The sequence below is a fragment of the Bactrocera oleae genome, chromosome 5 (genome assembly GCF_042242935.1).
Source record: "Bactrocera oleae isolate idBacOlea1 chromosome 5, idBacOlea1, whole genome shotgun sequence".
NCBI lineage: Eukaryota > Metazoa > Arthropoda > Insecta > Diptera > Tephritidae > Bactrocera > Bactrocera oleae.
The window spans coordinates 14,850,482-14,878,205 of NC_091539.1; the positions used below are offsets into that span (position 1 = coordinate 14,850,482).

Genomic DNA, 27,724 nt, shown 5'->3' on the forward strand with positions numbered 1-27,724 from the left:
GCGGAACCGTGACTCGATATGTACAATGCAAAACATGGCTTATGAGATAATCTTTGTAAAGTCCTGTGGCATAATAAAAAACTGTTAAAACATATAAATTAACTAGCAATTATACTTTAAGACTTGCAGGATTGCGATGAAGCTGAAAGAAGTGGCCACTAAAAATTATTTTAAAAATATAATTGTACTCTATACCATAAATATAAATTATATTAATTAAAATTAATTAAAAGTAACATTTAACAACTAATTGTTTGAAGTGTAATATGACGGCGAGAGGTATTTCGAGAGATTTGTATGATTTAAAAGTAGCTGAGGTCAAATCCTCTCTTCCCCTCTCTGCACATTTAATTCTCATGTACAAAAGCTAATCTGCTAGGAGCACGTAGTTTCGTCTTTGTTTTGCGTTAACGTATTTTCCGTAGCCTCCGTTACGTTACAAATAGGCTCCAAATACGATCGCGTACGCTTCGTACGCCACTGCGTGCTGCTAAGCCACAGCTCCTTAATCATATCTGCCCCTTTCTCGGCGATCATAATCACCGGCGCATGTATGTTACCGTTAGTAATGGTTGGCATAATGCTGGCATCAATTACACGCAGTCCTGGCACCCCATACACGCGCAATTGTGGATCAACCACCGCCCACGGATCGCTGGGTGGACCCATTTTCGCGGTGCCTGACATATGGTAGATAGTCATAGTGTATTGGCGTATGGCGCAGTCCCAATATTCGTCGGTGAATTGCGGCAGGTGCTTGCAGTTCGGCAAGGGTTTGCTCCAGAAGCGTGCGCCGAAACGTTTCAGAGCCTGGGTTTCGCCCACGGCTATAGCGGTTTTGACGCCTTCGCGCAGCACATTCACATCGTCTGGATGTGTGAGGTAGTTGTGATAGAGTAGAGGGTAGCGAAGCGGATTTTTGGATGCGAGTTTGATAAAACCGCGACTTTTGGGCCGCAACATCATGGGAAAGATACCGAAAACATCGCGGTCGTTCACTTCGCTATAGACCTCTTGGTAGAATTCGTCTGATAAACCATGTGCAGTTTTTACCTGCGAACCGCCATCAGACATAACCGATGCTGAGGTCATCATAAAGCTTATGTCTGGCCAGTCGTCACTAGCATTGGCATATTTGGTGTTAATGAAAGCTACTGCCTCCAAACCCACGCTAGATGTGAGTGGTCCGTCCTCAGTGATGGCGTAACGCAAGGCAGTATTAATGTTAACCATACGCTTCATCACAATCGAAATCGGGTAGTCGATGAGGAATGCAATGCCGCCGACAGCTATGTGATCCTGCAAATTCTGACCTACACCGGGTAGATGCTGTACTAGTGGTATGCCCACGCGTTGTAGCTCATCTGCTGGCCCGATACCCGAGAGCATCATTAAATGTGGTGAGCTTAGCGCGCCAGCCGAGAGTATAACCTCGCGTGTGGCATAGACTGTTTGTAGGCTCCCATCGCGTATGAACTGCACGCCAATTGCACGTTTGGTTTCTGGGTGCGTCAGCACCTTCGTAACGTGGGCAAACATCGCCACATCAAGGTTCTTGCGCAAACGCGCAGGACGTAGGAAACTCTTAGAGGCGGAGGCACGTGAACCGCGTCGCATGTTGAACTGATAGAAAGCGAAACCCGTTTGCTGCTCGCCATTCACGTCTACAATATCATAGCCCATTTCCTCGCCAGCCTGTAGGAAAGCCGGCCCTAATGGCGTGTTGTAAGGTGAGTCTTGCACAGTCCAGAGACCACCTTGAAGGTGAAAGAATGAGTAGTAATTTAACCTCTGATATAATACATTTTATTGTTTTGATATACCTGTGCCATGGTAACGTTTATTGCGCGCCAAGTAAGGATTACGTTGATCTTCCGATTTACGGAAGTAGGGTAGTATATCTTCGTAGCCCCAACCGGGATTGCCAAACGATGCCCACTGATCGAAATCGCGCCGATTTCCACGTATGTAGAGCATAGTATTGAGTACGGAACTGCCGCCAATGACTTTACCACGCGTCCAACAGCAGCGGCGATCCTTCATCGCCTGACACGCTGTATTCTGTGGTTGAGTGCTGGAAGAATAAATTAAAAAATTTAAATTACTTAGTGTGAACTTTTCGTACGGAGTGTCTAGTTCAGTTTTGAGAGTTTTGTATCCACACCTTATTACCAATATTGGACCTATTATTTATTTACAAGCTGGTTATATTTTAAAAAAGGTGATAACTTGATAAAGTTTAAAGCTCTATATTAAAAGTACATTTTGGAGTTGTTCCAAATCATACTGGATCTTGTTCCAAATCATACTTAAACTCAAAGCCTTAAAAAAATTTTAAAATTTTAATATTCCTCTTAATATTTACTTACAAATAATTTATATTTAAACACAGGTGGCAATTCTGCAAAATAATACTTTTGTTATCAAGCTTGTTGAAATATTTTGTGGCTGTCTATTTTAAATTTCCACAAATTTTTAACTACCGCGTTACTTTGTGAATGTCTTTATTAAATTTCAATAATTTTAATTAATTATGTATGACTGTATCTTCTGTGCACATTTCAAAGCTTAAAATTACTATTGATAGATCTTTAAAAGCCACAAATATTGTAGAATTAAAATATAATCTCCCAACAAATTCACCAAAAATCGTTTGCAAATTGCAGTCAGTAAATAAGTAATGACTCAATTTCCTCACGACCTTGGCAAATAACTGTAATCAGCACTTAATAAGTGCTCATTAAATGCATTAGCGTTTGCCTATAGTCGTTAGTAGGGTTAACTGTCATTCAAAATACCTCCCAAGGCGCCGCAACGTCTACTTAAACCGCTTAAGTGCTGTCTGCCCAAACACCTGTGAAATTGTGATCATCTCAACTTGTTAACGAAAATTATTCAAATAAATTTGTTTTTAAGAAATGTAAAAAAAGAATACTAAAAGAGGTTCGTTTTAGGTTAGACCGACAATTTCATTAGAGTTGTGCGTGATAGGAAGAAATTATGTATAATAAAATGTGTTTAAATGGAAGCTAACGGTCAGCGTGCGTAGTGTTTCACGGACTTGTTGTTATGTTTAGGTTTGAACGCATTAACGCAAAGTTTTTGGAGTGTTTCAAAATGTTTCGCCACTTGCGTGCGTGCAGTTAATAGCGATAGCTTGGGCCTTAACTAGTTACATTTGATGAACTTTTTCTTTTGTTTTTATTTGTTCCTTTTTGGAGTTCAACTTTTTGTGAACTAATGTCCGAAGCTAAGTTTTAAGACAAACAGTGGAGTTTAGAAATCAATGGAGGAACTTCTCAAACTTATACTTGAATACGACCGATTCAGAGTTATATTGTCACCGCTGCTCTTCTGAAATTTCATCATCATACTTATATATTCGGATTGTTTGTTGTCGGAATTTGAATTCGTGCATATTCAGCTTCAGCCCGTGATATTCTGCTGAAATGTTCGTAAATTAAAAAAAGCGCGTGGCAATTTGGGTTCTAGCAGCAAGTTATCAAATGTCGTATATTTTGTTGCTTACAATAAAAATGTAAAATCTAAAGCTGTTTTATTTTATGTTTTAATTTTTAATGGCTGTTAAACTTGTAAAAGATTTTTTAGTTTTAATAATTTATATATTTAAATACTTTGTTTATTGGTTTCGGTTGCCTTTTTATATTTTGTTTTTTAAGAATCTGGTATAACATAATTGGTGCACAGTTTTGTTTGCCAAATTCTCATAAATGTTTTAGAATAATTTTACCGTTATTCTTTGAACTTATATATGTATATATATACAAGTATAGAAATGATCAGCATGACGAGATAAGTGGATTCGCCATGCCCGTCTGTCTGTATATACGCGTGCTAGTCCCTCAGTTGTTGAGATATCGCTCTGAAATTTTCGGTCTAACCTAAAACGTCGGTCTTATTTTAAAGTATTAAAAATTCAAAATAACTAATTACAAATTAATTGACTTTTCCACAAGTTTTTTATATTATTTCATCTGTTTTACTTTTGTACATATACCCCTTCTTTCTTTTCGAGCTTAATTTCCGTCTAATCGACTGATAAATATTTTTTTTTTATACTCTCGCAACCTGTTGCTACAGAGTATAATAGTTTTGTTCATCTAACGGTTGTTTGTATCACCTAAAACTAATCGAGTTAGATATAGGGTTATATATATATAAACAAGTAAGGAAGGGCTAAGTTCGGATGTAACCGAACATTTTATACTCTCGCAAAGTCAAATGGTATACTCGTTTGAAATTTCTTTGTGGATTGACTGATATTTTCGGTAGAAGGTCAACTATAGGCACTGGGGTCCACATATTTAGTACTTAGGGGTTTGAACAGTTTTGGTTCGATTTAGACAATTTTTGGTCACAAGGTGGCATACTTTAAACGTATTATTCACGCAAAGTTTTACCCCGATATAATCATTGTTGCTTGATATGCATAGTGGAAAGTGAAAGAATCAGATGGAATTGAAAATGGTGTTATATGGGAAATAGGCGTGGTTGTAGTCCGATTTCGCCCATTTTCGCACTATGACATAGAAACATGAAAAGAACGTTACGCACCGAATTTGGTTGAAATCGGTTAAGCAGATCTCAAGATATGGGTTTTCACATAAAAGTGGGCTGTGCCACGCCCACTGTCTAATTTTGAACGCGGTTCCTATAAAGTCATCTCATACCATCCCAGAGATAAAATTTAATGTCTCTGGCGTGTTTAGTGCTTGATTTATCGCGCTTTTAGTAGTTTTTAACAGTACCGTTATATGGGGAGTGGGCGGAGTTGCCCCCCGATTTCAACTATTTTCACACCGTCAATAGAAGTGCTAAAAACATTTGCTTTCAGTGAATTTTGTTATTATAGCATTAGCGGTTTAGGAGATATGCACATTAAACCTATTAGAGGCGGGACCACGCCCACTATAAAAAAAAAAATTTAACTAAAGATACCCCTCCTTAATGTGATCCTGTGTACCAAATAACAGTATTGTATTTTATTGCAGAGCTTGGTTATGGAAATTTATTTGTTTTTGATTAATGGCGTTTTGTGGGCGTGGCAGTGGTCCGATTACGCCCATCTGCAATACCAACCGTCTCAGGGTACCAAGAAACATGTCTACCAAGTTTCATAAAGATATCTCAATTTTTACTCAAGTTAGAGCTTGCACGGACGAACGGACGGACGGACGGACAGACAGTCACCCGGATTTCAACTCGTCTCTTCATCCTAATCATTTATATATATATAACCCTATATCTAACTCGATTAGTTTTTGGTGATACAAACAACCGTTAGGTGAACAAAACTATTATACTCTGTAGCAATAGGTTGCGAGAGTATAAAAAAATATATATGTAAACATATATAAATAATTAAAAAAATTAAAAGAATAAATTAAAACCATGAAATTATACTAAATGAGATAATGTAATAATATATATAGATCATTCCATTCAAAATGGACACAAAGAAATGTTGTGCAAAACGTGTTTTTTGTTTTCGTAGTGCCAAAATATTGAACACGTATTTTTCTTATTATGACACAATATAAAAAACTTTGGAGTTATGAAATTTCAAAATTTCAACGCTGGATAAAAATACTTTTAAACATTTGTGTATGCGAAGAAAAGTAAGTCAATACAAAAATTATTAACCAGCTTTTTTCTCAGCTTTCCAAAGGGAAATAAGTTGATATTGTTCGATCCATTTTTTATAAGCAAATAATTTTTATTCTATTTCTATTTGGAACTATTTTTATTCAGTTATTTTTATTAAAATACACATTAGACTCCATATTTACTAAAAATTAATAAGAATTAATAGAATAATATTATATTAAAAAGATTAAATAATAAAAATTGAAATATTTAATAACAAATTATTAATATAAACAAGTAAGGAAGAGCTAAGTTCGGATGTAACCGAACATTTTATACTCTCGCAAAGTTAATGGGTATACTCGTTTGAGATTTCTTTGTGGATTGACTGATATTTTCGGTAGAAGGTCAACTATAGGCACTGGGGTCCACATATTTAGTACTTAGGGGCTTAAACAGTTTTGGTTCGATTTAGATAATTTTTGGCCACAAGGTGGCATACTTTGATCGCATTATTCACGCAAAGTTTTATACCGATACAGTCATTGTTGCCTGATTTGCATAGTGGAAAGTGAAAGAATCAGATGGAATTTAAAATGGTGTTCTATGGGCAATAGGCGTGGTTGTAGTCCGATTTCGCCCATTTTCGCACTATGACATAGAAACATGAAAAGAACGTTATGCACTGTATTTGGTTGAAATCGGTTGAGCAGATCTCAAGATATGGGTTTTCACCTAAAAGTGGGCTGTGCCACACCCACTGACTAATTTTGAACGCGGTTCCTATAAAGCCAATTTATACCATCTCAGAGATAAAATTTAATGTCTCTGGCGTGTTTAGTGCTTGATTTATCGCGCTTTTAGTAGTTTTTAACAGTACCGTTATATGGGGAGTGGGCGGAGTTGCCACCCGATTTCAACTATTTTCCCACCGTCAATAGAAGTGCTAAAAACATTTGCTTCTAGTGAATTTTGTTAATATAGCATTAGCGGTTTAGGAGATATGCACATTAAACCTATTAGAGGCGGGACCACGCCCACTTTTTAAAAAAAGTTTTAACTGCAGATGCCCCTTTCTAATGTGATCCTGTGTACCAAATAACAGTCTTGTATCTTATTGCGGAGCTTAGTTATGGCAAGTTATTTGTTTTTGATTAATGGCGTTTTGTGGGCGTGGCAGTGGTCCGATTACGCCCATCTGCAATACCAACCGTCTCAGGGTACCAAGAAACATGTCTACCAAGTTTCATAAAGATATCTCAATTTTTACTCAAGTTAGAGCTTGCACGGACGAACGGACGGACGGACGGACAGACAGTCACCCGGATTTCAACTCGTCTCTTCATCCTGTTGCTACAGAGTATAATAGTTTTGTTCACCTAACGGTTGTTTGTATCACCTAAAACTAATCGAGTTAGATATAGGGTTATATATATATAAATGATCAGGATGAAGAGACGAGTTGAAATCCGGGTGACTGTCTGTCCGTCCGTCCGTCCGTGCAAGCTCTAACTTGAGTAAAAATTGAGATATCTTTATGAAACTTGGTAGACATGTTTCTTGGTACCGTGAGACGGTTGGTATTGCAGATGGGCGTAATCGGACCACTGCCACGCCCATCAAAAACAAATAACTTGCCATAACTAAGCTCCGCAATAAGATACAAGACTGTTATATGGTACACAGTGCAGTTAGAACTTTTTTTTTTTAAAGTGGGCGTTGTCCCGCCTCTAATAGGTTTAATGTGCATATCTCCTAAACCGCTAATGCTATAATAACAAAATTCACTAGAAGCAAATGTTTTTAGCACTTCTATTGACGGTGTGAAAATAGTTGAAATCGGGTGGCAACTCCGCCCACTCCCCATATAACGGTACTGTTAAAAACTACTAAAAGCGCGATAAATCAAGCACTAAACACGCCAGAGACATTAAATTTTATCTCTGAGATGGTATGAGATGACTTTATAGGAACCGCGTTCAAAATTAGTCAGTGGGCGTGGCACAGCCCACTTTTAGGTGAAAACCCATATATTGAGATCTGCTCAACCGATTTCAACCAAATTCGGTGCATAACGTTCTTTTCATATTTCTATGTCATAGTGCGAAAATGGGCGAAATCGGACTACAACCACGCCTATTGCCCATATAACACCATTTTAAATTCCATCTGATTCTTTCACTTTCCACTATGCAAATCAGGCAACAATGACTGTATCGGGATAAAACTTTGCGTGAATAATGCGATTAAAGTATGCCACCTTGTGGCCAAAAATTATCTAAATCGAACCAAAACTGTTTAAGCCCCTAAGTACTAAATATGTGGACCCCATTGCCTATAGTTGACCTTCTACCGAAAATATCAGTCAATCCACAAAGAAATCTCAAACGAGTATACTATTTGACTTTGCGAGAGTATAAAATGTTCGGTTACATCCGAACTTAGCTCTTCCTTACTTGTTTATATTAATAATTTGTTATTAAATATTTCAATTTTTATTATTTAATCTTTTTAATATAATATTATTCTATTAATTTTTATTAATTTTTAGTAAATATGGAGTCTAATGTGTATTTTAATAAAAATAACTGAATAAAAATAGTTCCAAATAGAAATAGAATAAAAATTATTTGCTTATAAAAAATGGATCGAACAATATCAACTTATTTCCCTTTGGAAAGCTGAGAAAAAAGCTGGTTAATAATTTTTGTATTGACTTACTTTTCTTCGCATACACAAATGTTTAAAAGTATTTTTATCCAGCGTTGAAATTTTGAAATTTCATAACTCCAAAGTTTTTTATATTGTGTCATAATAAGAAAAATACGTGTTCAATATTTTGGCACTACGAAAACAAAAAACACGTTTTGCACAACATTTCTTTGTGTCCATTTTGAATGGAATGATCTATATATATTATTACATTATCTCATTTAGTATAATTTCATGGTTTTAATTTATTCTTTTAATTTTTTTAATTATTTATATATGTTTACATATATATTTTTTTATACTCTCGCAACCTATTGCTACAGAGTATAATAGTTTTGTTCACCTAACGGTTGTTTGTATCACCAAAAACTAATCGAGTTAGATATAGGGTTATATATATATAAATGATTAGGATGAAGAGACGAGTTGAAATCCGGGTGACTGTCTGTCCGTCCGTCCGTGCAAGCTGTAACTTGAGTAAAAATTGAGATATCTTTATGAAACTTGGTAGACATGTTTCTTGGTACTGTGAAACGGTTGGTATTGCAGATGGGCGTAATCGGACCACTGCCACGCCAGAAAACGCCATTAATCAAAAACAAATAAATTTCCATAACCAAGCTCCGCAATAAAATACAATACTGTTATTTGGTACACAGGATCACATTAAGGAGGGGCATCTTTAGTTAAAATTTTTTTTTTAAAGTGGGCGTGGTCCCGCCTCTAATAGGTTTAATGTGCATATCTCCTAAACCGCTAATGCTATAATAACAAAATTCACTAGAAGCAAATGTTTTTAGCACTTCTATTGACGGTGTGAAAATAGCTGAAATCGGGGGGCAACTCCGCCCACTCCCCATATAACGGTACTGTTAAAAACTACTAAAAGCGCGATAAATCAAGCACTAAACACGCCAGAGACATTAAATTTTATCTCTGGGATGGTATGAGATGACTTTATAGGAACCGCGTTCAAAATTAGACAGTGGGCGTGGCACAGCCCACTTTTAGGTGAAAACCCATATCTTGGGATCTGCTTAACCGATTTCAACCAAATTCGGTGCATAACGTTCTTTTTATATTTCTATGTTATAGTGCGAAAATGGGCGAAATCGGACTACAACCACGCCTATTTCCCATATAACACCATTTTCAATTCCATCTGATTCTTTCACTTCCCACTATGCATATCAAGCAACAATGATTATATCGGGGTAAAACTTTGCGCGAATAATACGTTTAAAGTATGCCACCTTGTGACCAAAAATTGTCTAAATCGAACCAAAACTGTTCAAGCCTCTAAGTACTAAATATGTGGACCCCAGTGCCTATAGTTGACCTTCTACCGAAAATATCAGCCAATCCACAAAGAAATCTCAAACGAGTATACCCATTAACTTTGCGAGAGTATAAAATGTTCGGTTACATCCGAACTTAGCTCTTCCTTACTTGTTAATTTTAAATTTATTAATCCTGTCATAAATTGTACAATTTATTCCGTAGGATGCAAAGAAACTTCTTTTTTTAATTTATCGATCAGTAAATTAAAAAAAGTGTTGAAATTGTTAATATTTTTTATTTTATAACAATTTAACTCTCTCTGTTTTTCATTATTACTGTTATTGCATATTGTTAATGAATATAACTTAAGTGCTATAGTTTATACCTCTGCCTTTGTTGTCAACTGTTTCAAAATTTGTTATGCAATCAAGTCATTATCTAGCAAACTATTATATTCTTGCAAAAATACAATCTAATTTTCTAACCAGATTGCCAGATTGTCGGTTCTTATTAAAAATATTTGAAGTACAATAGTTAAAAGTAATTGACCTACATTTAAATACTAAAAAATGTAGAACCAGCAATCTAGCAACTAGAGTTTAATGTTTCTAGATAATTTAGATACCAGCTCATATGTCAGCGTGCACTTAAACCGCATACTTCTGGCAACTTCCATTTAAATTAATAATTGCAGGAATTTGGTGACGATTTTGACCCCGGGATCAAAAAATGCTGTCGCAACGAACCGGACGTCGATTAGCATTAGTAATAATACATATTTATGTGTCACAAATACTTATACATATCTATATAAAAATATAAATATTTATCCGGTTGTTATGATGTGCATTGTGAAATGTTGCGACTTGCCAGGAAAAAAAAGCATGAAAATCTTGCGCTTTAATCACCAACAACATTTAATGGTGCAAACAGAGATATCAAGTCCGTTTTTAATAACTGAATTGAACTGCATCGAATTGAACGGAATCGTTTATTATGCCTTTTTTCGTAAGTTTGAAATCAATTAAAATAAACAAAAAATACAACAATGCATAAATACATGTGTATCTTTGTTTGTATTACACATGCTTCGTAGAAAAACCCAACGCAGCATTCCTGTCTGTCGAGAAATTACATAATTGCTGTGTTACGGCGGCTGCACAACAACAAAACGCTTACACATGCGCGTCTGACTTGCCCATCAGCAACGCTGTGGTTTTCGTTATTGTTGCAATTAACATTGAAAACTACTCAGCGGCACACTTGAGAGCCGGTAGCGCGCCGACAGTCATTTTCGTACGTTGCTTTTGTATTTTGTGCGGCCCACATGCAGCGAGTTTGTTTCTTAAGTCTTTTGTGCATACACTTCATACCGAGCTACCGAGTTTGATCACCAGTAGGGATTTCTGCTGTGCTGTGACGCTAAAAGTGTGCTCGGAAAAAAGCAGCTAAATCTCCTTTCTGCAGTCAATTACTGAAGGGCCAAATATATTGAAAAATTTGCCTTGACCTTCTATTGACACTTCTTTAATGTACAGAGGGCAAATGTTGTGTATTTTTTATAACCTATTTTAGTGCGCTAGCATGTCGATTGCTGACTTTGGTTGCCCTGTCAGCCAGTCAAGTTTTAGCTTTTGTTTTGCTATAATATCATTCAAAATAATTAAGTGTTGCTCACTTTTTGTTACCACGATTTGCACATTGTCAAATGTTGACAACATGTTATTAAGGTTTAGTGACACATTAAAGCTTTGAAATTTTGTAATTATGTAATCTTTCTCCGAATATTCCGGCTTGAGCCCAGGTCGTTTGAGTGGAGCGTAAACACGCTGACCAGCACTAAGCATGAATCATGAAATGCGAGGAGAAAGAGTATTGTCATAGTTTCTTTGAACATATTTAAATCGAACGACAGTTAATTTATATAAAAAATAATAATAAAAAATAAGAGAATCTGATAAATTGTTTTATTTTCGAACTAAAAATAGTTTAAACGAGAAAACTCGTTAGTTGCACCGAATCTTAAGAATACCCTTCACAAATAAAGAAGTTTAAATAAACAACTTGATTTGGTCGTTTAGTTTGTATGACAGCTATATAATACAATCTATTGGCTTGATCTGGACACTTTTGCTAGACATTTTAGCGTTTCCTTCAAATAAAAAGTTTTGCCTACAACAACTTAGTTTTGAACGTTCAGTTTGTATGGCAGCTATATGCTATGGTGATAGAATTTATACAATTTCTTCAGAGACTATACCGTTGTTTTAGATAACAATTCATGTCAAATTTCGTGAAGATATCTCGTCAAATAAGTTCTCCATACAAGGGTATGCACTTGAGTGACAGTTATGTGCTGTAGTGGTCCGATATCGGCGGTTCCCACAAATGAGCAGCTTTTTCGTCATGCTAATCATTTATGGTATATACAACTTTGACCTTCACTAACTGTTAAAGTTTTACATGTTTTCAAAGACCAAATTTATTTTTTACATATTTACACATGGACTTAAAAGCTGATGCACCCTGTATATTTCTGTAGTTCATTTATTTTTAATGTTATGTTTAGTTCGTTTATTTAGTCTTTACCTCTTCTAATAAATGTTTCCACGTGATAAATATATGATTAACACAACTGATAGTCACGCACAGCTCCAACTGTTACCGTTTCCGTCGCTTATTTCTTAGTCGTAATTACAGATTTGTCAACAAACTTTTACAAACTTGGGTATAATGTAACATTTCGCTTTGGTAAAATAAGTTTTTTCGTGTTAAAAATTAATTGTAAAGGGCGGTGTGACGAGCAAGTTATATTAAATTTGAGTAGCACCCTGTAGGAAATGCACTAGTCTAAAGCTAGTTTCTCTCTGGTTTACCAAGCGTGCATTGCCAGCAAATTGATAAATCTATACTCGTATACCTATTACGGGGTAAGATGAAGGCTTATGTATGCATATTTGTACTTAAGTAAACATTCAATTTTTTGTTGAGAAAAATCTTTTAAATGCTAAAGTGAGTCCATGGAGAAAATACTTATATTTATGTTATTAATTTCACATTGCTCTAACTTCATGCTCAAATTGGTTAATTAGACAGGTGCAAAGAAAGCACTATATCTTAAAAGGTGACAATACAGTTTAAAAAGGGCCATACCAATTGAAATAACGGGTATTTTTTCTAGATGTGTCGTTTCCAATGAGTCAATACTTTTTTCTGAGTTGGTCTTTTTGACAGCTGATTTGATGTATGGTATGTTCCTTTTGTTTTGCCATTTCATAATTAACAGACTGACACCGGAACAACGTTTGCAAATCCTGCACATATATTATCAAAATATATCAGCAAAATCCGTTTGCGCTTGGCGTCGCGCGCTACGTTCAATATTCATTCGACGTAATCGACAGACAGAGTCAGAGCAACCATGGATCGGTTTCGCACCACGCTTACTCTAGTGAATAATGCGCGTTCCTAGAGACGCCGTTATGTGCGCACCGATGACGCTATTGATGCTGTGAAGCAGAGTACAGAAGAAGACCACAATGAGTTCATCCGCAATCGCGCCCAACAATTAGAGTTTTGCCATCTTTATAGAAGATTTTGCGGTGGGATCTTGTTTTGTGGGCTTACAAAATCCAACACGTGCAAGATTTGCACCATCAAACATTCGGTGAATTGTTCCAAAACAAGATGGGCACTGATACCGATTTGTACAAGAAAGTTTGTTCAGCGATGAAACTCACTTTTGGTTGAATAATGGTTTTGAATGAATTGAAGGATGTTGATAGGGAGGACCTTTGGTTCCAACAAGACGGCGCTACATGCAACACAGCCAACGAAATAAATTACTAATTGAAAGAAACCTTTGGTGACTGCACTATCACGCGTCGTGCACCAGTGGCATGGACTCCAAGATCGTGCGGTTTAACACCGCTGAACCATTTTTTGTGGGGTTATGCGAAGTCGGTGGCATATGCGGATATGTCCGAAACGATTGACGTCTTAGAAGAGAGTTCTCGGCGCGTTATTGCTGACAAACGGCCCCAATTACGGTGTGGTAGAAAATTGTGGTTCTCGGCTGAAATTTATGCGAGCCAGCTACGTTGGTCATGTCCAAATAAACACCCCTTAAAAACAATAGATCGAGGAGAAGTATATATAACTATTTGCCGAGAATAAAATGGGTCTACAATATGACAACGATTGTTGGGGCTTTCATCTAGCCAACAAAAAATAAATAATTATTTTTACTTTCTCTCCAAATGTGTAGCCCTTATACGTATCAGGTAAAAACTTCCTATGCAGTCAATCTATATTTGCTAACCCAACACAACATTGATTTACAACAGCGACATGCATCACGCTAAATTAATTTTAAATTCAATCCAATATTGCCTTCCTTTTCAGAGAAGAAGAAGTAGATCCAAGAATTGTCTTCCGACTACCAGACCAATGCAGTGTCTTCCGAGCGGAGAAATAAAATGATTAATGATTAACAGTAAATTTTTTGCTGTGATGATATATTTATCAACTTGTCAACTCATTGTTTACCACAGCGTTAAGTGTCAACTTTATGAAATATTAACATTTGAAAAAATAGCGGAAAATATAACATGACAATGAAATACTTGTATGTTGCAAAAGCTTAATTATTACCTGAATATTATGGCACTTTTATGTATACATACATATATCATATTTTTATTTAAGCTTAACAATTGTTTGTGGCAATAGCACCACAATGTAATATGTATGTCAAGAGATGAAAAGTGTGAAATGTCACACTAAACTTATAAGTTTTTATTTAAATTTTTATTTTGCAAATGAATTATTGTAAATAAGTATTTTAAAATTCAGGAGGACATACATATATTTACCTAAATAATCTTTATCAATATTTTCAGGTATAAGGGTTCACCAGAGATAACTTGATTTATAATACATAATATAACTTACTGACCATGTTTTTGCACTGAAATAGTAGTAATAGTATTTAGTATATATTTTTTCAGAGAAGTGCTTAACACAAATAGTGCATTTTCTCAATGGTAATTCACATACCTATAATCTCAAAAAATTTCGATAACTTCATATTTGACCGCCATGAATTTCTTTTTTTAATAATTTTTTGGAAAGCAAAGTGTACATCAGCAAATCACTGACCAACGACAAACTTAAAAGAAATATTTAATCACAATATTCCATTCGGAATTTAGTGGTTTATACACTTAAAATTACCAGACACATCACGATTGATTATTTGTTAATTTCATGGTAAACCGCCCCCTTGCCTTGCCAAACATATGTTTGGGAAGAAAGGAATAATGTGGAACCACTAATTCAAGTTTCTAGACTTTGAATGTGTGATGTCAGAATCTTTCTAGTTTCAGGAACTAGGCAACGACATATTGTAGACCTTTGTAATATATTTAACTACCTCATGTCTTAGATATTAATTTAATGGGATGGCTTCTTTTCTATAAAGAAAAAAATAAATCGAATCAGCAGGAAAGTTGGGCTGTGCTCTCGATGAAAATAAGTTGTTATTTGACAGCAAGTTTTGCCATTAGATCCTTATCTATCTATGGAAGCACTATAATTATTTGATTAAAATAGTTTCTCACGATCTTTTAAATTGGCATTCTGTGAACCTGAAGTTCTGAGAGAACTCCTTTAGTCGGCTATTTATCATTTGTTGTGTTGGATAACAACTTGAGGGTAAAACAAAGTTTGCTTACTGCAGAAGACAGGTAATTTTTTTAAATTATGTGTATACTCATGTACATATACGTTTATAACAATTGAGTTCACAGAAGATAATAATAGCTGTCTTCGAATCGCCATTTCTCTGCTCGATATCTTGTCAAAAAAAGTACATGTAAAAACAACAACAAAGCTATTGAGTTTAAATCGTACAAGAGAGTATTCGTATACCTCATTAAAGTATAACCGCTATCTTCAATACTACCAAGTTTTGGTTTGCATAATTTAGGCCAGTTTTACCATTGTGAATGGCTCAAATGGCAAAGTTTTAAAAACTTAAAAGTGAATTAATTATAATTGTTAAAAGAAAACGAAAATTTACGCTGACGCGGAAAGAAAAATTGCATCAAAGATAAGATCCCAACACAACTGCACATGCGTCAGAAGACAAGTTAGCGTAGGGTTGCACCGCAAGTGCTGCCAGTTTCTCTGAACAACCGGTAAGTTTGTTCGATTCGCTTCTCTCTAACGCTTGGCGAATTGAATACAGCCCATAAATAATTTCACAACAAGGTCAGCTTAAAGTGAGTGTGTTAGTCAATATTTTAACTGCGAATTACATCACAAGGAGGAAATGCACTGTCTAGGAGAGGTCACCATTTACTCTTAACAATAACCTCAGAGCTATTAAACAGGAATTGTGAAAGGCAGGAAGTACAGCAAAGACATAAAATACTATCAAACTGTTAAAGTTGCGTGCAAATCATGAACTTTTTCGAGAAACAACTAAAGGGAAGATTGATTTATGCTTTAGAAAACAAAAATTTTTATAACGAAAATAAGTACCGCCAACAATGCAGTTAATTAAATTCGGCAATAATATGTTTGATAACAACCAAACACAAGAGCAATCGGCACAACGCCGCACCTTTGACAGCCACAAGCGCTTGGCAAGTAATAGGCAGAGTTACAGAGTAGGGCTTAACAACAGTGGGGCTATCTAAACTGTTGCAGCGAAAGTTCCTTTGTTTACTTTTGGCGAGCTAGTGTTAAAAGTAAAAAATTAAAAATAAATATATATAAAAAAGCGAGAAAATAAATATATGTGAGTAGTTTGCCCACTTGCGGGGCCCTCAGCCACTTCAAGTGTATAAATAACCATATTTATATTAATTTACGGCATATATGGTAAATGGTGCTGCCTACAACCATTGCTTGTTGTTTTTGCGCAGCTGTGTTTGTCATTGACACGATATGTAAGCACTGTTTGCGCTCCCAAGTACTTGCGCAGCGAAATGACAAGTGATGCTAAATATTTGACGAAACAATAGCGGCGGCCGAGTCGAATAGAAATTTCAAAAAAAAAAATTACGAAATATTTCGAACACACAAGCATGTACCGATATACGTGCGTGTGTTTAACGGTAATTAAACAGGTGCGTAGTAATGGGCATACTTAAGTTTTGAATATTTTCTGGGGGGAATAACGTAAAACAAATAGATAAAAAGCTCGCTAAAAACTCATAAAATACAAATTTGAATATATTGAAATATCGAGCTTTCTACTAAAAATATGTTTAATAAAAATAAACATAAGACTTTTGTGTGTCAACATTTCTCTGTTCGCTATCCACGGGCTCAAAAATGACTTGTGAAAACTGCAAGAAAGTTGACTCGAAATCGATACAAAAAAATATAAGAAGACCTCATTAAAGTAGTATAACCGTTTCCTTCAAAGGACAGATTTTAGACAAATTGTACTATTGTGAATGGCTCATATGTCAAATATCTGTCAAAAATGATAATGCAATAAAAAATTATTTACTCGATTATTTAAATAAGATTATAATTTTATTAGAATTCTTTATTGAAGGCGTGAAGCATGAATTTCAAGAAATTGGGAGTTAAGTCAGGCTTCTTTTCGAAGCCAAAAAACTCTTGAAATTGAATCTCATGTATCGTCAAAGTACCCAGAATCCATCCTAAATCCGTTTGTTTAGTTTTTCTATTCAAGTTATCATAAATGTCTGAAGGTGAATGCCATAATTAAGGGATAGGTCAGGCAAAAAACCCTTAGAATTTGATCTCATGTACTCGTATCGTCAAAGCACCTTTAAGCCATCGTTTGCCTTTCTTTTCAAGTTAGTTATCATGGATGGCTGATGGTGTGAGAACTAAATTATTTCAGCCTTAATCTTGCATATTGAAATCAGTCAAGTGGTAAATGCTGAGGTGATGCAAACAACTTCTATCTATTTCCAAACAACTTCAACAGTTTGCATTCGGCAAGATTTTTAACCTTATGGGTTGGTCAATGCCCGGTCAAAACACAACTTAAGAGCCTTGCCAAGAATATAAATGCCATACAGGTAAAAATCTGAAGCAAATGAAGAACATTTCGTAGAACAGCACCAAAATAAGTTCCCTTGATAATCCATAGAGTGGTGTCTTTGTAAAACAAATTGCTGGCTCTAAAATCCCGGTAAAAATCCCGTCTTCTTCAGATCTGTTTAGATTAAAATGCACTTGGTCAAGAAAAGAAAAATTTCGAGACAAAATTTAATTGCGTGATCTTATATGTTTTCAAAAGAGTGATACATATATTTTGTTAAAAAAGTATACCTTGCCGGCAAAACGCCATATACGTGTAGGGTTGCCATATACAGTGCATATGTATATATGTATAAACATAAAACGTATATATCTCCAAAGCAGTCCAAACTCACTTTCACTTTTATTTTTCACTTGATTCAACATAAATATTTCATTACATTGTATACTTCTATAAAACAGAAACCCCTAATATATACCGACCGATTTTAGCGCACTTTACTCCGATCTTTCAGTAATTTGGCAGCTATATGCTATAGTCATCCGATCTTTACCATTTCTTCAGAGGTTGCATTATTGTATTAAATAATAATCTATGCCAAATTTCGTAAAGATACCTTGTCAAATGAAAAAGTTTCTCACACAAGTACTTGTATCCCGATGTGCTATAGTAGTCCGATATCGACCGTTTCGACATATGAGCAGCTTTTTAGTGAGGAAAGGATAGGCGCAAAATTTTTGGTCAATAGCGTAAAAACTGAGGGACTGGTTTGCATATATATCACTCAGCTCATCATGCAGATCATTTATGTATATATTTTATAGGGTCTCCGATGTTTCCTTCTGGGTGTTACAAACTTCGGGGCAAACTTAATATACCCTATTCCCTTAATATACCTGATTCTTTCCACATGTATTCATCCTCAAAACACCGCGGTTGAAGCAGGTCAGCAACCACAAATGCAACAATAAATATGTTTTTATGACTGGCAAACAGGCACCACGCGCTTGCAACATCCTCACCGCAACTGGGAAAAATCAACTTAACCGTCAAAATATGAGTCCACTGTTTGATTGGCAAATATGTCAATTGTTGTTGTAACAGCTACATAGTTGCATGTATGTAACACTTGTATAAAAATAATAGTATATACTACACACAGACATGTTAATACACATTTGTTCATCGAAAGTGTATATCAAAGTGGCTTTTCATCGTTGTCGCTTGCTTCAACGTTATAAACGGGTGACCTAGTTTTCTCTTTCAGCCAAATTACGGTCGATTGATTAAAGTTGTTTTGGTGTTTGGTATTTTAATTGTGTTTAATATATAATTTTTGTTTAGTACATAATATTATATATATATATATATATATTTATATGTAATGATCGCATTTATTTTAATAAAATTGTATATAATTTCTAAAAGGTGTGTTTTTGCTTGTGTAATAGTTTTCTCTTTCAGCCAAATTACGGTCGATTGATTAAAGTTGTTTTGGTGTTTGGTATTTTAATTGTGTTTAATATATAATTTTTGTTTAGTACATAATATTATATATATATATATATATATATTTATATGTAATGATCGCATTTATTTTAATAAAATTGTATATAATTTCTAAAAGGTGTGTAGATTTTCTTTAATTTTTTGGAAATATTTCGTTTTTTTTGTTTAAGTTTTAAAATTTTTATGGGTTTGCATTAAATTAATATTTCTATTTTTTTAAATTATTATTTAGTTATTTTTAATTATTATTATTTTACTGCTTTCATTTAATTCAATATCTTTTAATAGATACATATTTATATTTAATTTTTTTAAATTTAATATAGATATTTTGTATTATCACTATTTTATTACTTTGAATTTAATTTAAATATTTCATTGCAACCAAACTTCCTTTTGTTTTTTAAACAATTGTATTATTTTTTATTATTTATATTTTTTTTTTAACGTCGTCCATTAAAATATATTTTATTTACTAATTCATATTATTATTATTTTACACCTTATCATTTCATTTAATTTAACTTTAATATATTTTATTACTTATTTAATTACTTTTTAGTTTAATAAATACAGTTTTATTCATTACGTTTTAATTAAATTGTTTATATTATAAAGTTTGAAAAATTATATTTTCTTTCAATTTAATATATCTCATATATATATTTAAGAAATTTGGTTTTAATTTTTGTTTTCACCTAAATTTGTTTTTATTTTCATACATGTATCTGTAGTAAATCAAATGGTTTTAATCCAAATTTCAATAATTACTTTGGTTTTATTTTTCTTGGATCGGTTATTTTTTCCTTAACTTGTATTATCTTATCTTTTTATAATATTTTCCAGATTTCTTAATATTCGTATGTAGTAAATTAAATAATTACAAAAATTTTAATTTTTTAAAGTTTTTTTCTCGAAACTAAAAAAACTTTTAATCAATTTTTTGTATCTTCTTTTTTAATAAAAGTTTATTTTAATAATCATAATATTCAATAATAAACTTTTTGTTTTAATAATAATAATAATAAATAAGACATTTTTTTTACTACAGAAAATTTTTATTTTTTTTATGTCATATTTTTTTATTTGAACTTAATTTTTAAATTTTGTTTTATTTTTCTTTAAAAAGGGTTGTGACTTTATTATAAATATGCAATTAAAAGTATTTTTATAAACCAAGTTCAATTCATTCTACTATTTATATTTTATTTTTTACCTGTGGTGCTTGTTTTTTAACCTACTCTCATTTACAAATATAATATTTTTATGGGTTAATATTTTAATTATATATTTTTTGTAATTTTTTATTTGTGTTGATATCTGGTTCTTTCTTAAGTTTTTAGATAATTTTTTATTATTATTTATCTTATTAATACAATTTATTTAATTAAACAAGTTTTTATTATATTAATTTTATTTATGTTGTTGTTTCTTTTTTCATGTTTCACAATGTCAATTTACATCTTTGCACTTCATTTTATTTGCTCCCTTTATCTTCATTCCTCATTGTCATGGTTTTACCAAGGCACTTATTGACATTGCCTTTTTTGATTCGTCACGATCAACTGTGCGCTGAGTAATTAATAGTAATGAGACGACAAATGCATATTTGCTTTCGCATTGTATATTTACAATTGCTACTATTTGACGAGATAAGCAAATAAGTACAATCAATAGCGAAAACCGAAGACTTAAGCAGCGAACTTCATATGCAAGTTAATGAAAAACTAAAAACTAATGATCAAGAGACAACAAGAGAAATATTATAAACAATGATTTGCTATTTATAATAACGAAGTGGCGCTCGAGTAATTAACACTGGATTCGGCTCTCGCATTCCGAAATCACCTTGAGTTTACAATGCATTTCACACATGAATGAAATTAGATCGGCAACATATAATAACGGTAATCGCAGTAACCAAATTTTACGAAATTTCACAATTCAAACCCATATCAAGCAAAAATGCATTACAACAACAACGCTTTTGTATCGCTCACAATGTTTCGCCTCAAGATTAACAAGTGGTTTGAAAGATAACAGTAATGCGGTAAGCCAAGAGCTTAAGAAACTTCCCAACCACAAAGTAGCAGTTAGCCGATATGAGTACAACAAAAACAACTGCAGCATAATCTCTACACATATAGCAACAAAACGGCAGCCATTCAAAAGCCGGTTGAACAAGATCTCTTCTGCAATCATATGAATGATTACGAAAAAACCGCACACCTCAACGAAAGAGCACGCTAATTATAGGAGAGCGAGAGAATGTGCACATTGTAGTAAATACTTACTCAATTTTTTTATGTGTAATATGAAAAAATAAACAAAAAACTTAGATGAAATGGGCATAGTTTTTTTTTTTTTGGCAGAGCGGAAATAAATAATAATAAATTATATTAAGCGACAAAAATGTAGAATAACGTAATATAATGAGAAATTAAGTAAATAAAGTTTATCGTTTAAAAAAGATTTTTAAAGTAATTGATAGGAAATTCAAAAAAAAAATATTATATAAAAAATAATATAGAAAAATATAACATCTTAATAGAAGCATAGAAATAAATTAAATTTATTAAATATTTAAAACTAAAAAATTAAAAAAGTAATTAATCGAAAAAAATAAGATTAAAAATTAATGGTCAATAAGAAAATTTAATAAAAGTAAGTTACTAAACAAAAATAATTAAAATTATAGAATTAAAAAAATAAAAATAACTAAAAATAAATAATACAATGCTTTAAATTAGAACATTGGTAAATTAAAAATTAAATAGTAATAATAGAAAAAAATAATATTAAAATTAAAATCCAAAAGTAGAAAAATATTTAAATAAAAGTAATAAAAAAAATCGTTAGTAAAAAAGTACCCAAATAAACTAAAAATAAATGGTGAATAAGAAAATATAATAAAAGTAAGTTACTAAACAAAAATAATTAATATGAGTAATGAAAAAAAAGTATGTATATAAAGTAGTAAAATCATTCGAATGCAATTAAATACAATAAATAAATATTTTAAACTAATGATAAAATATAAAAAAGTAAGATTAAATCTAAATAAATATTAAAAATAAATTGTTAATAAAAAATTTAATGATAATAAGTTACTAAACTAAAATAATTAATTTGATAAAATTAAAATAATTAAATAAATAAAAATAAAGTAAATAATAAGAGAAAGTATAAACGAAATGGCAAATAAAAAAATTACACAAAAATAAAAAAAAATCAATTAATATTAAAAATTAGAAAACACAAATAATAAATAAATTCAGAAAGTAAAACAATAACTAGATATTTAAAATAAAAAAATATTAATAAACACAGATAGTAAATAAATAATACATAACAATAATAAACATCAATAACATTTTATTTATAAATAGAATCAATAAAATTTGAAGAAATAAAATGAAAATTTAATAAAAACCTAAAATAAAACTAACACTATTAAAATTAAAAAAAAAAACATACATAGAAAAAAATTTGATAAAAAAGTTTAAAAAAAAGCATAAAACCAGATAAATAAATATTTAAACTTGAAAAGCCAACAAATTGGTAATAAAATTTAATAATATAGTGTTATGTGGGAAATAGACGTGTGTAATCTGATTTCGTCCATTTTCGCACTAAAACCTAGAAATATGAGAAGAATGTCATGTACAGAATTTGGTTGAAATCGGCTAAGCAGATCCCAAGATATGGGGTTTCACCTAAAAGTGGGCGGTGCCACGCCCACCTTCTAATTTTGAACGTGGTTCCTATAAAGCCAATTTATACCATCTCAGAGATAAAATTTAATGTCTCTGGCGTGTTTAGTGCTTGATTTATTGCGCTTTTAGTAGTTTTTAACAGTACCGTTATATGGGGAGTGGGCGGAGTTGCGACCCGATTTCAACTATTTTCACACCGTCAATAGAAGTGCTAAAAACATTTGCTTCTAGTGAATTTTGTTGTTATAGCATTAGCGGTTTAGGAGATATGCACATTAAACCTATTAGAGGCGGGACCACGCCCACTTTTTAAAAAGAAGTTTTAACTGCAGATGCCCCTCCCTAATGTGATCCTGTGTACCAAATAACAGTCTTGTATCTTATTGCGGAGCTTAGTTATGGCAAGTTATTTGTTTTTGATTAATGGCGTTTTGTGGGCGTGGCAGTGGTCCGATTACGCCCATCTGCAATACCAACCGTCTCACGGTACCAAGAAACATGTCTACCAAGTTTCATAAAGATATCTCAATTTTTACTCAAGTTAGAGCTTGCACGGACGGACAGACGGACGGACGGACGGACGGACTTCATCCTGATCATTTATATATATATAACTCTATATCTAACTCGATTAGTTTTAAGTGATACCGTTAGGTGAACAAAACTATTATACTCTGTAGCAACAGGTTGCGAGTATACTAAATAAGAGTCTTGTATCTTGTAGTGGAGCTTAGTTATGGCAATTTATTTGCCGCAATTTTTACACAAGTTACAGCTTGCACAGACGGACGGACGGACAGACAGTCACCCGGATTTCAACTCGTCTCTTCATCCTGATCATTTGTATATACAATATATAACGCTATATCTAACTCGAATAGTTTAGTTAAGTGAACAAAACTATTATACTCTGTAGCAAGATGTTGCGAGAGTATAATAATTTAAAGTGAAATTGTTAAAAAAAATATTGTAGTAATAATAAATGGAAATATATACAAAAGCTGCCACCAAAATATGCCATGTCATTATTTGTAGGTCAAGAGCGAAGAAAAAAACATTACTGTGCAACCAAAATAGCTAGGGACTAGTTTTGTGAGAAAAATAGTAAAGATAATTACATAAGAAAATTTGTTAATGGGAATATGTGCACATAATACCGGCTGTAGTGGCAAGCCTTATATCGAACACAATTTTGAATATTTTGAGTTAAACTCTATTGTGAAATGTTTAATATGTCATGATCTTTAATTTTTTTTCATTGTATTCATTAATATTTACAATTTCATCGTGGAAATATTTAGGCGAAAAAAACGTTTACAAATTATTAAATTTTATTATCAAAATAATCGTTCTCCAATTGCAACTTTTCGTGTCCTTTTGCCATTTTATGGTCATTATGGCTGTGGTGAATGGGGCGGTAAATATACAAAACTGTCGATTCTGGTGCGAAGAAAATCCACAAATTATTAATGAAAAACCATTTAGTTCACCTAAATTGACAGTTTGGTGTGGTTTTGGGTCTGGTGGAATCATTGGTCCATACTTCTTTCAAAATGAAGCTGGTGACACCATTACTGTTAATAGGTATATAGATCAAAGGTAACCAACTTTTTATGGCCGTAATTGGAAGAAGTTAATCTTGACAACATCTGGTTCCAACAAGACGGAGCTCCGTGCCACGCAGCACTTGCAACAACCGAATTATTGCGATAAATGTTTAGAGACTCGATAATTTTAAGAAATTGTGACATTGAATGGCTCCAAGAAGTTTACTTGGTGTGGAGTTATTTGAAGTAATTGAGTTTTAGCAATAAACCAGAATCTCTTCAAGCTTTAAAAGTCAATATTGATCGTGATATACGACTTGATTTGGAAAAAGTACTCGAAAATTGGGTTTATCGAATTCATTTCTGCAAATAAAGTCATGGAGCGATTTTGAATGACGTTATATTCGTAACTTAATTGTATTGACTGAACTTCATATTAAATAATTAATAATTAAAATTATGAACTTAGTACATTGGTTGTTTAAGAGAAAAAAAATTCATTCCCAAGTCGAATAAAGTACGAAATTAACCCTTAAACATTTCTGTTTTGAAATATTGTAGGCAAGTAGGTTGAATTAGACGCTTTTGTGTATTCGGAAAAATAGTAAAATTGTATGATTAACATTTTTTAATTCCTATCAAGCCGCTTTAATAAATTTAAAAAAAAATTACAATTTGTTTTAGGAAACTGTCAAAATATACATGTGCTGCTCACTAAGGGGTTAAAATGTTCCAAAAAAATATTTTCCATGAAATTTTACATAAAACCGCTATACTGATTACATAAGCCGATCTTTCAAAATAATGTACAAAAATAAGTTTTACAAGGCATTATTTAATTTGTTTCGAATTCTAATAAATCTTATTTCTATTTCAATTAGCGCTTTTCTACTCTATATATATGAAATATATATTTTTTTTAACAAAACAATTTGTCAAATCACCGTGCGTTTGCACTTTTTGCTGACCAACTTTCGTTTTGTTTAGTCATTTTCGTAATGTTGATTTGTTTTTATAGTAAAGTGCTCAATTTGTGCTGCGTAAAATGTAATATTAACAACAACAACATCTTCATCATTATCCTCACTGTGATTTGCCGCGTTAGTGTCACTTTAGTCGCTTGCTGTCTTTTTTCTATCTTTCTTTATTTTCGGTCGTGTGCGAAGAGTCTGCGATAAATGTACCGTTTACGTAGATTAGCTTTTTGTGTCTGCTGGAAATCGAGAGTGAAAATGAAATATTTCAACGCAAGGCGTAATAGTTTCTTTGCGTGCTTTTACTTTCAATTGAATTGCGAAGAGTAAAAAATGACTGATTGCATTTAACTGGCTTTTCGTGCGAGATTATAATTTCACAAATTGTAATATTCAATATGAAGAATAAATATTTTTCATTTATTAATATAATATTTTTAATAAATTGAGGAACCTGATATCAAATTTTATTATATTAATTTTATGCGCGTTTTTTTACTCGCGTTTCTCGTAAATTTTCTTCAAAAATGTGTTTAATGGTATGTAGTATCGACAGTTATGGTAATATCGGTTATGGTTGCATCGAAACTACCATACAGGTACATTTCTTATAGCATAAAAGCGTATAAAATGATTTGTAGATTGAGTTTTATCGTTCAATTTGAGTGGCAGCTATGTGCTATAGCGTTCCGATCTAAACCTTATGTTCGAAGATTGTGGCGATGCCTGAGATAATCTTTCAAATAAAAAAGTTTTCCATACAAAGACTTGAGTTGAATCGGTCTGGTATGGCAGCTTTTTGCTATAAAAGTGCAGATCGATGTGCAAAACCGATATCTCAGAAACTGAGGGTTCGCGATTGTATAGACGGATAGACGAGTCTCCGACATTTCCTTTGGGCGTTACAAACTTCGTGGCAAAACTTAATATACCCTGTTCAGTGTATAAAAATCAAAATTTCGAGACATGTTGTCCAGTGACGTTGAAAGATGTTGCTCTAGTGGTTTATTAAAGATATGAAGGGAATAAAACGAAGACAATGGATGCCTGTTACGAATCATAAGTGGAATGCTCATCAATTTTTTATTATTAGAAACTTGTTGGACTACAATTCCTTATGCAACATCCTAACCATCACATCGCACGCCATCCATTTAAAATCATTCCTTTATAAGTGATTTAAGTAATACTATAATGGACACTCGCACCCGTTAAAGGGTGCTTTAAATTTTCTTTTCATTCTCGACTCTTTATTGAATTTCTAACTACCCTGAACTACCGCTTACCGATACTTCCAATCCAGTTTGCTTTTATGCAAGTACAACGACAGCAGCGGTACATCCGAGATCTCCGTTTCTTGACCGCCTGCTTCGAGCAGCAAAATGCGCCAATGCGGCACTTCTGATAGTCGCGAAGCTAACACACAACCCGCCGAACCGCCACCCACAATGATAAAATCATAAGTCAATGAGACCTCAGGTACGTTGAACGGCCGATTCTCCGGATCGAAAAGATCGTAATTGTAGTAGGCAATGGCGGCTATCAAAAACGGCAGGATGGCCAGTTTACTAACACCAATAATGGTGGTGGCGATTTTGATAGCACCCGCAATGGCTACACCCAACTTGGAGGCGCCCACTGCAGCAGCACCAGCGGTGACGGCGGCTTTTGAACCGGCGCTTGCCTTGAATATGACACCGGCAGCGGCGCCAAGACCAAGACCAAGCATCATTTTCAATATTTTGCGTTAAGGAATTATTGCACAATACTTTATTTTAATTATGACTAAATCTTGTTATTGTTGTTGTGATTTGTGAACGATATATACGTTCTGCGCCTCGCGCCGTCACTCATGCACTAACACACTATTGGCTTCTTAGCAATATGCACACTTTCTTTGGATTTTTTACTTTCAACTTATTTTCACTGAATATATATGTTGTTGTCGTGCCGCGCGTCAAGTGATATTGGAATTTACTTTATACACACGCTTAAAACATTTTCGTCACGTTCGCGCGTTTAAGGCATTTCTCCTGCGCAAGCCACTTCGTTTGTTGCGGTTGTGTTAACGCATGCGCCCACTACAAGTTAACCCTTAATTTGTTTACAGCAATCGAAATGCTTTGAGTCGTGCAATGCGCAGCCACAAATGTCCCGTGTCGCACGTTCAATTTAAGTCTTCACTTCACTTACTTACACAACACTTTTTTTCTTTTTCTGCGCATAGAAATTTCTTCGCTAAATCCACGATGCACCGTTAAGCACGTCTGCAGTGGCGCATTGCCGTTTTACTTCTGTGCCTTCGAATCTCTTGTGGCTGGTGCACAAGTGGCGGTCATGCTTGGT

General features: G+C 33.5%; 2 protein-coding genes across 5 annotated transcripts in view; one reads left to right on the plus strand and one right to left on the minus strand.

The window, feature by feature from the left end:
• LOC106617449 (glucose dehydrogenase [FAD, quinone]) lies at positions 1–27,658 on the minus strand. The gene is made up of 3 exons (XM_070110214.1): positions 26,665–27,658; positions 1,824–2,074; positions 1–1,757 (listed from the first exon to the last, which is right to left on the minus strand). The coding sequence occupies exons 1-3, from the start codon at positions 27,108–27,110 to the stop codon at positions 376–378; spliced, it is 2,079 nt and encodes a 692-aa protein (XP_069966315.1). The 5' UTR covers positions 27,111–27,658; the 3' UTR covers positions 1–375.
• Positions 1–27,724, plus strand: part of Flo2 (flotillin-2) — a 315,478-nt gene that overhangs the window by 151,429 nt on the left and 136,325 nt on the right. The window lies entirely within an intron of this gene.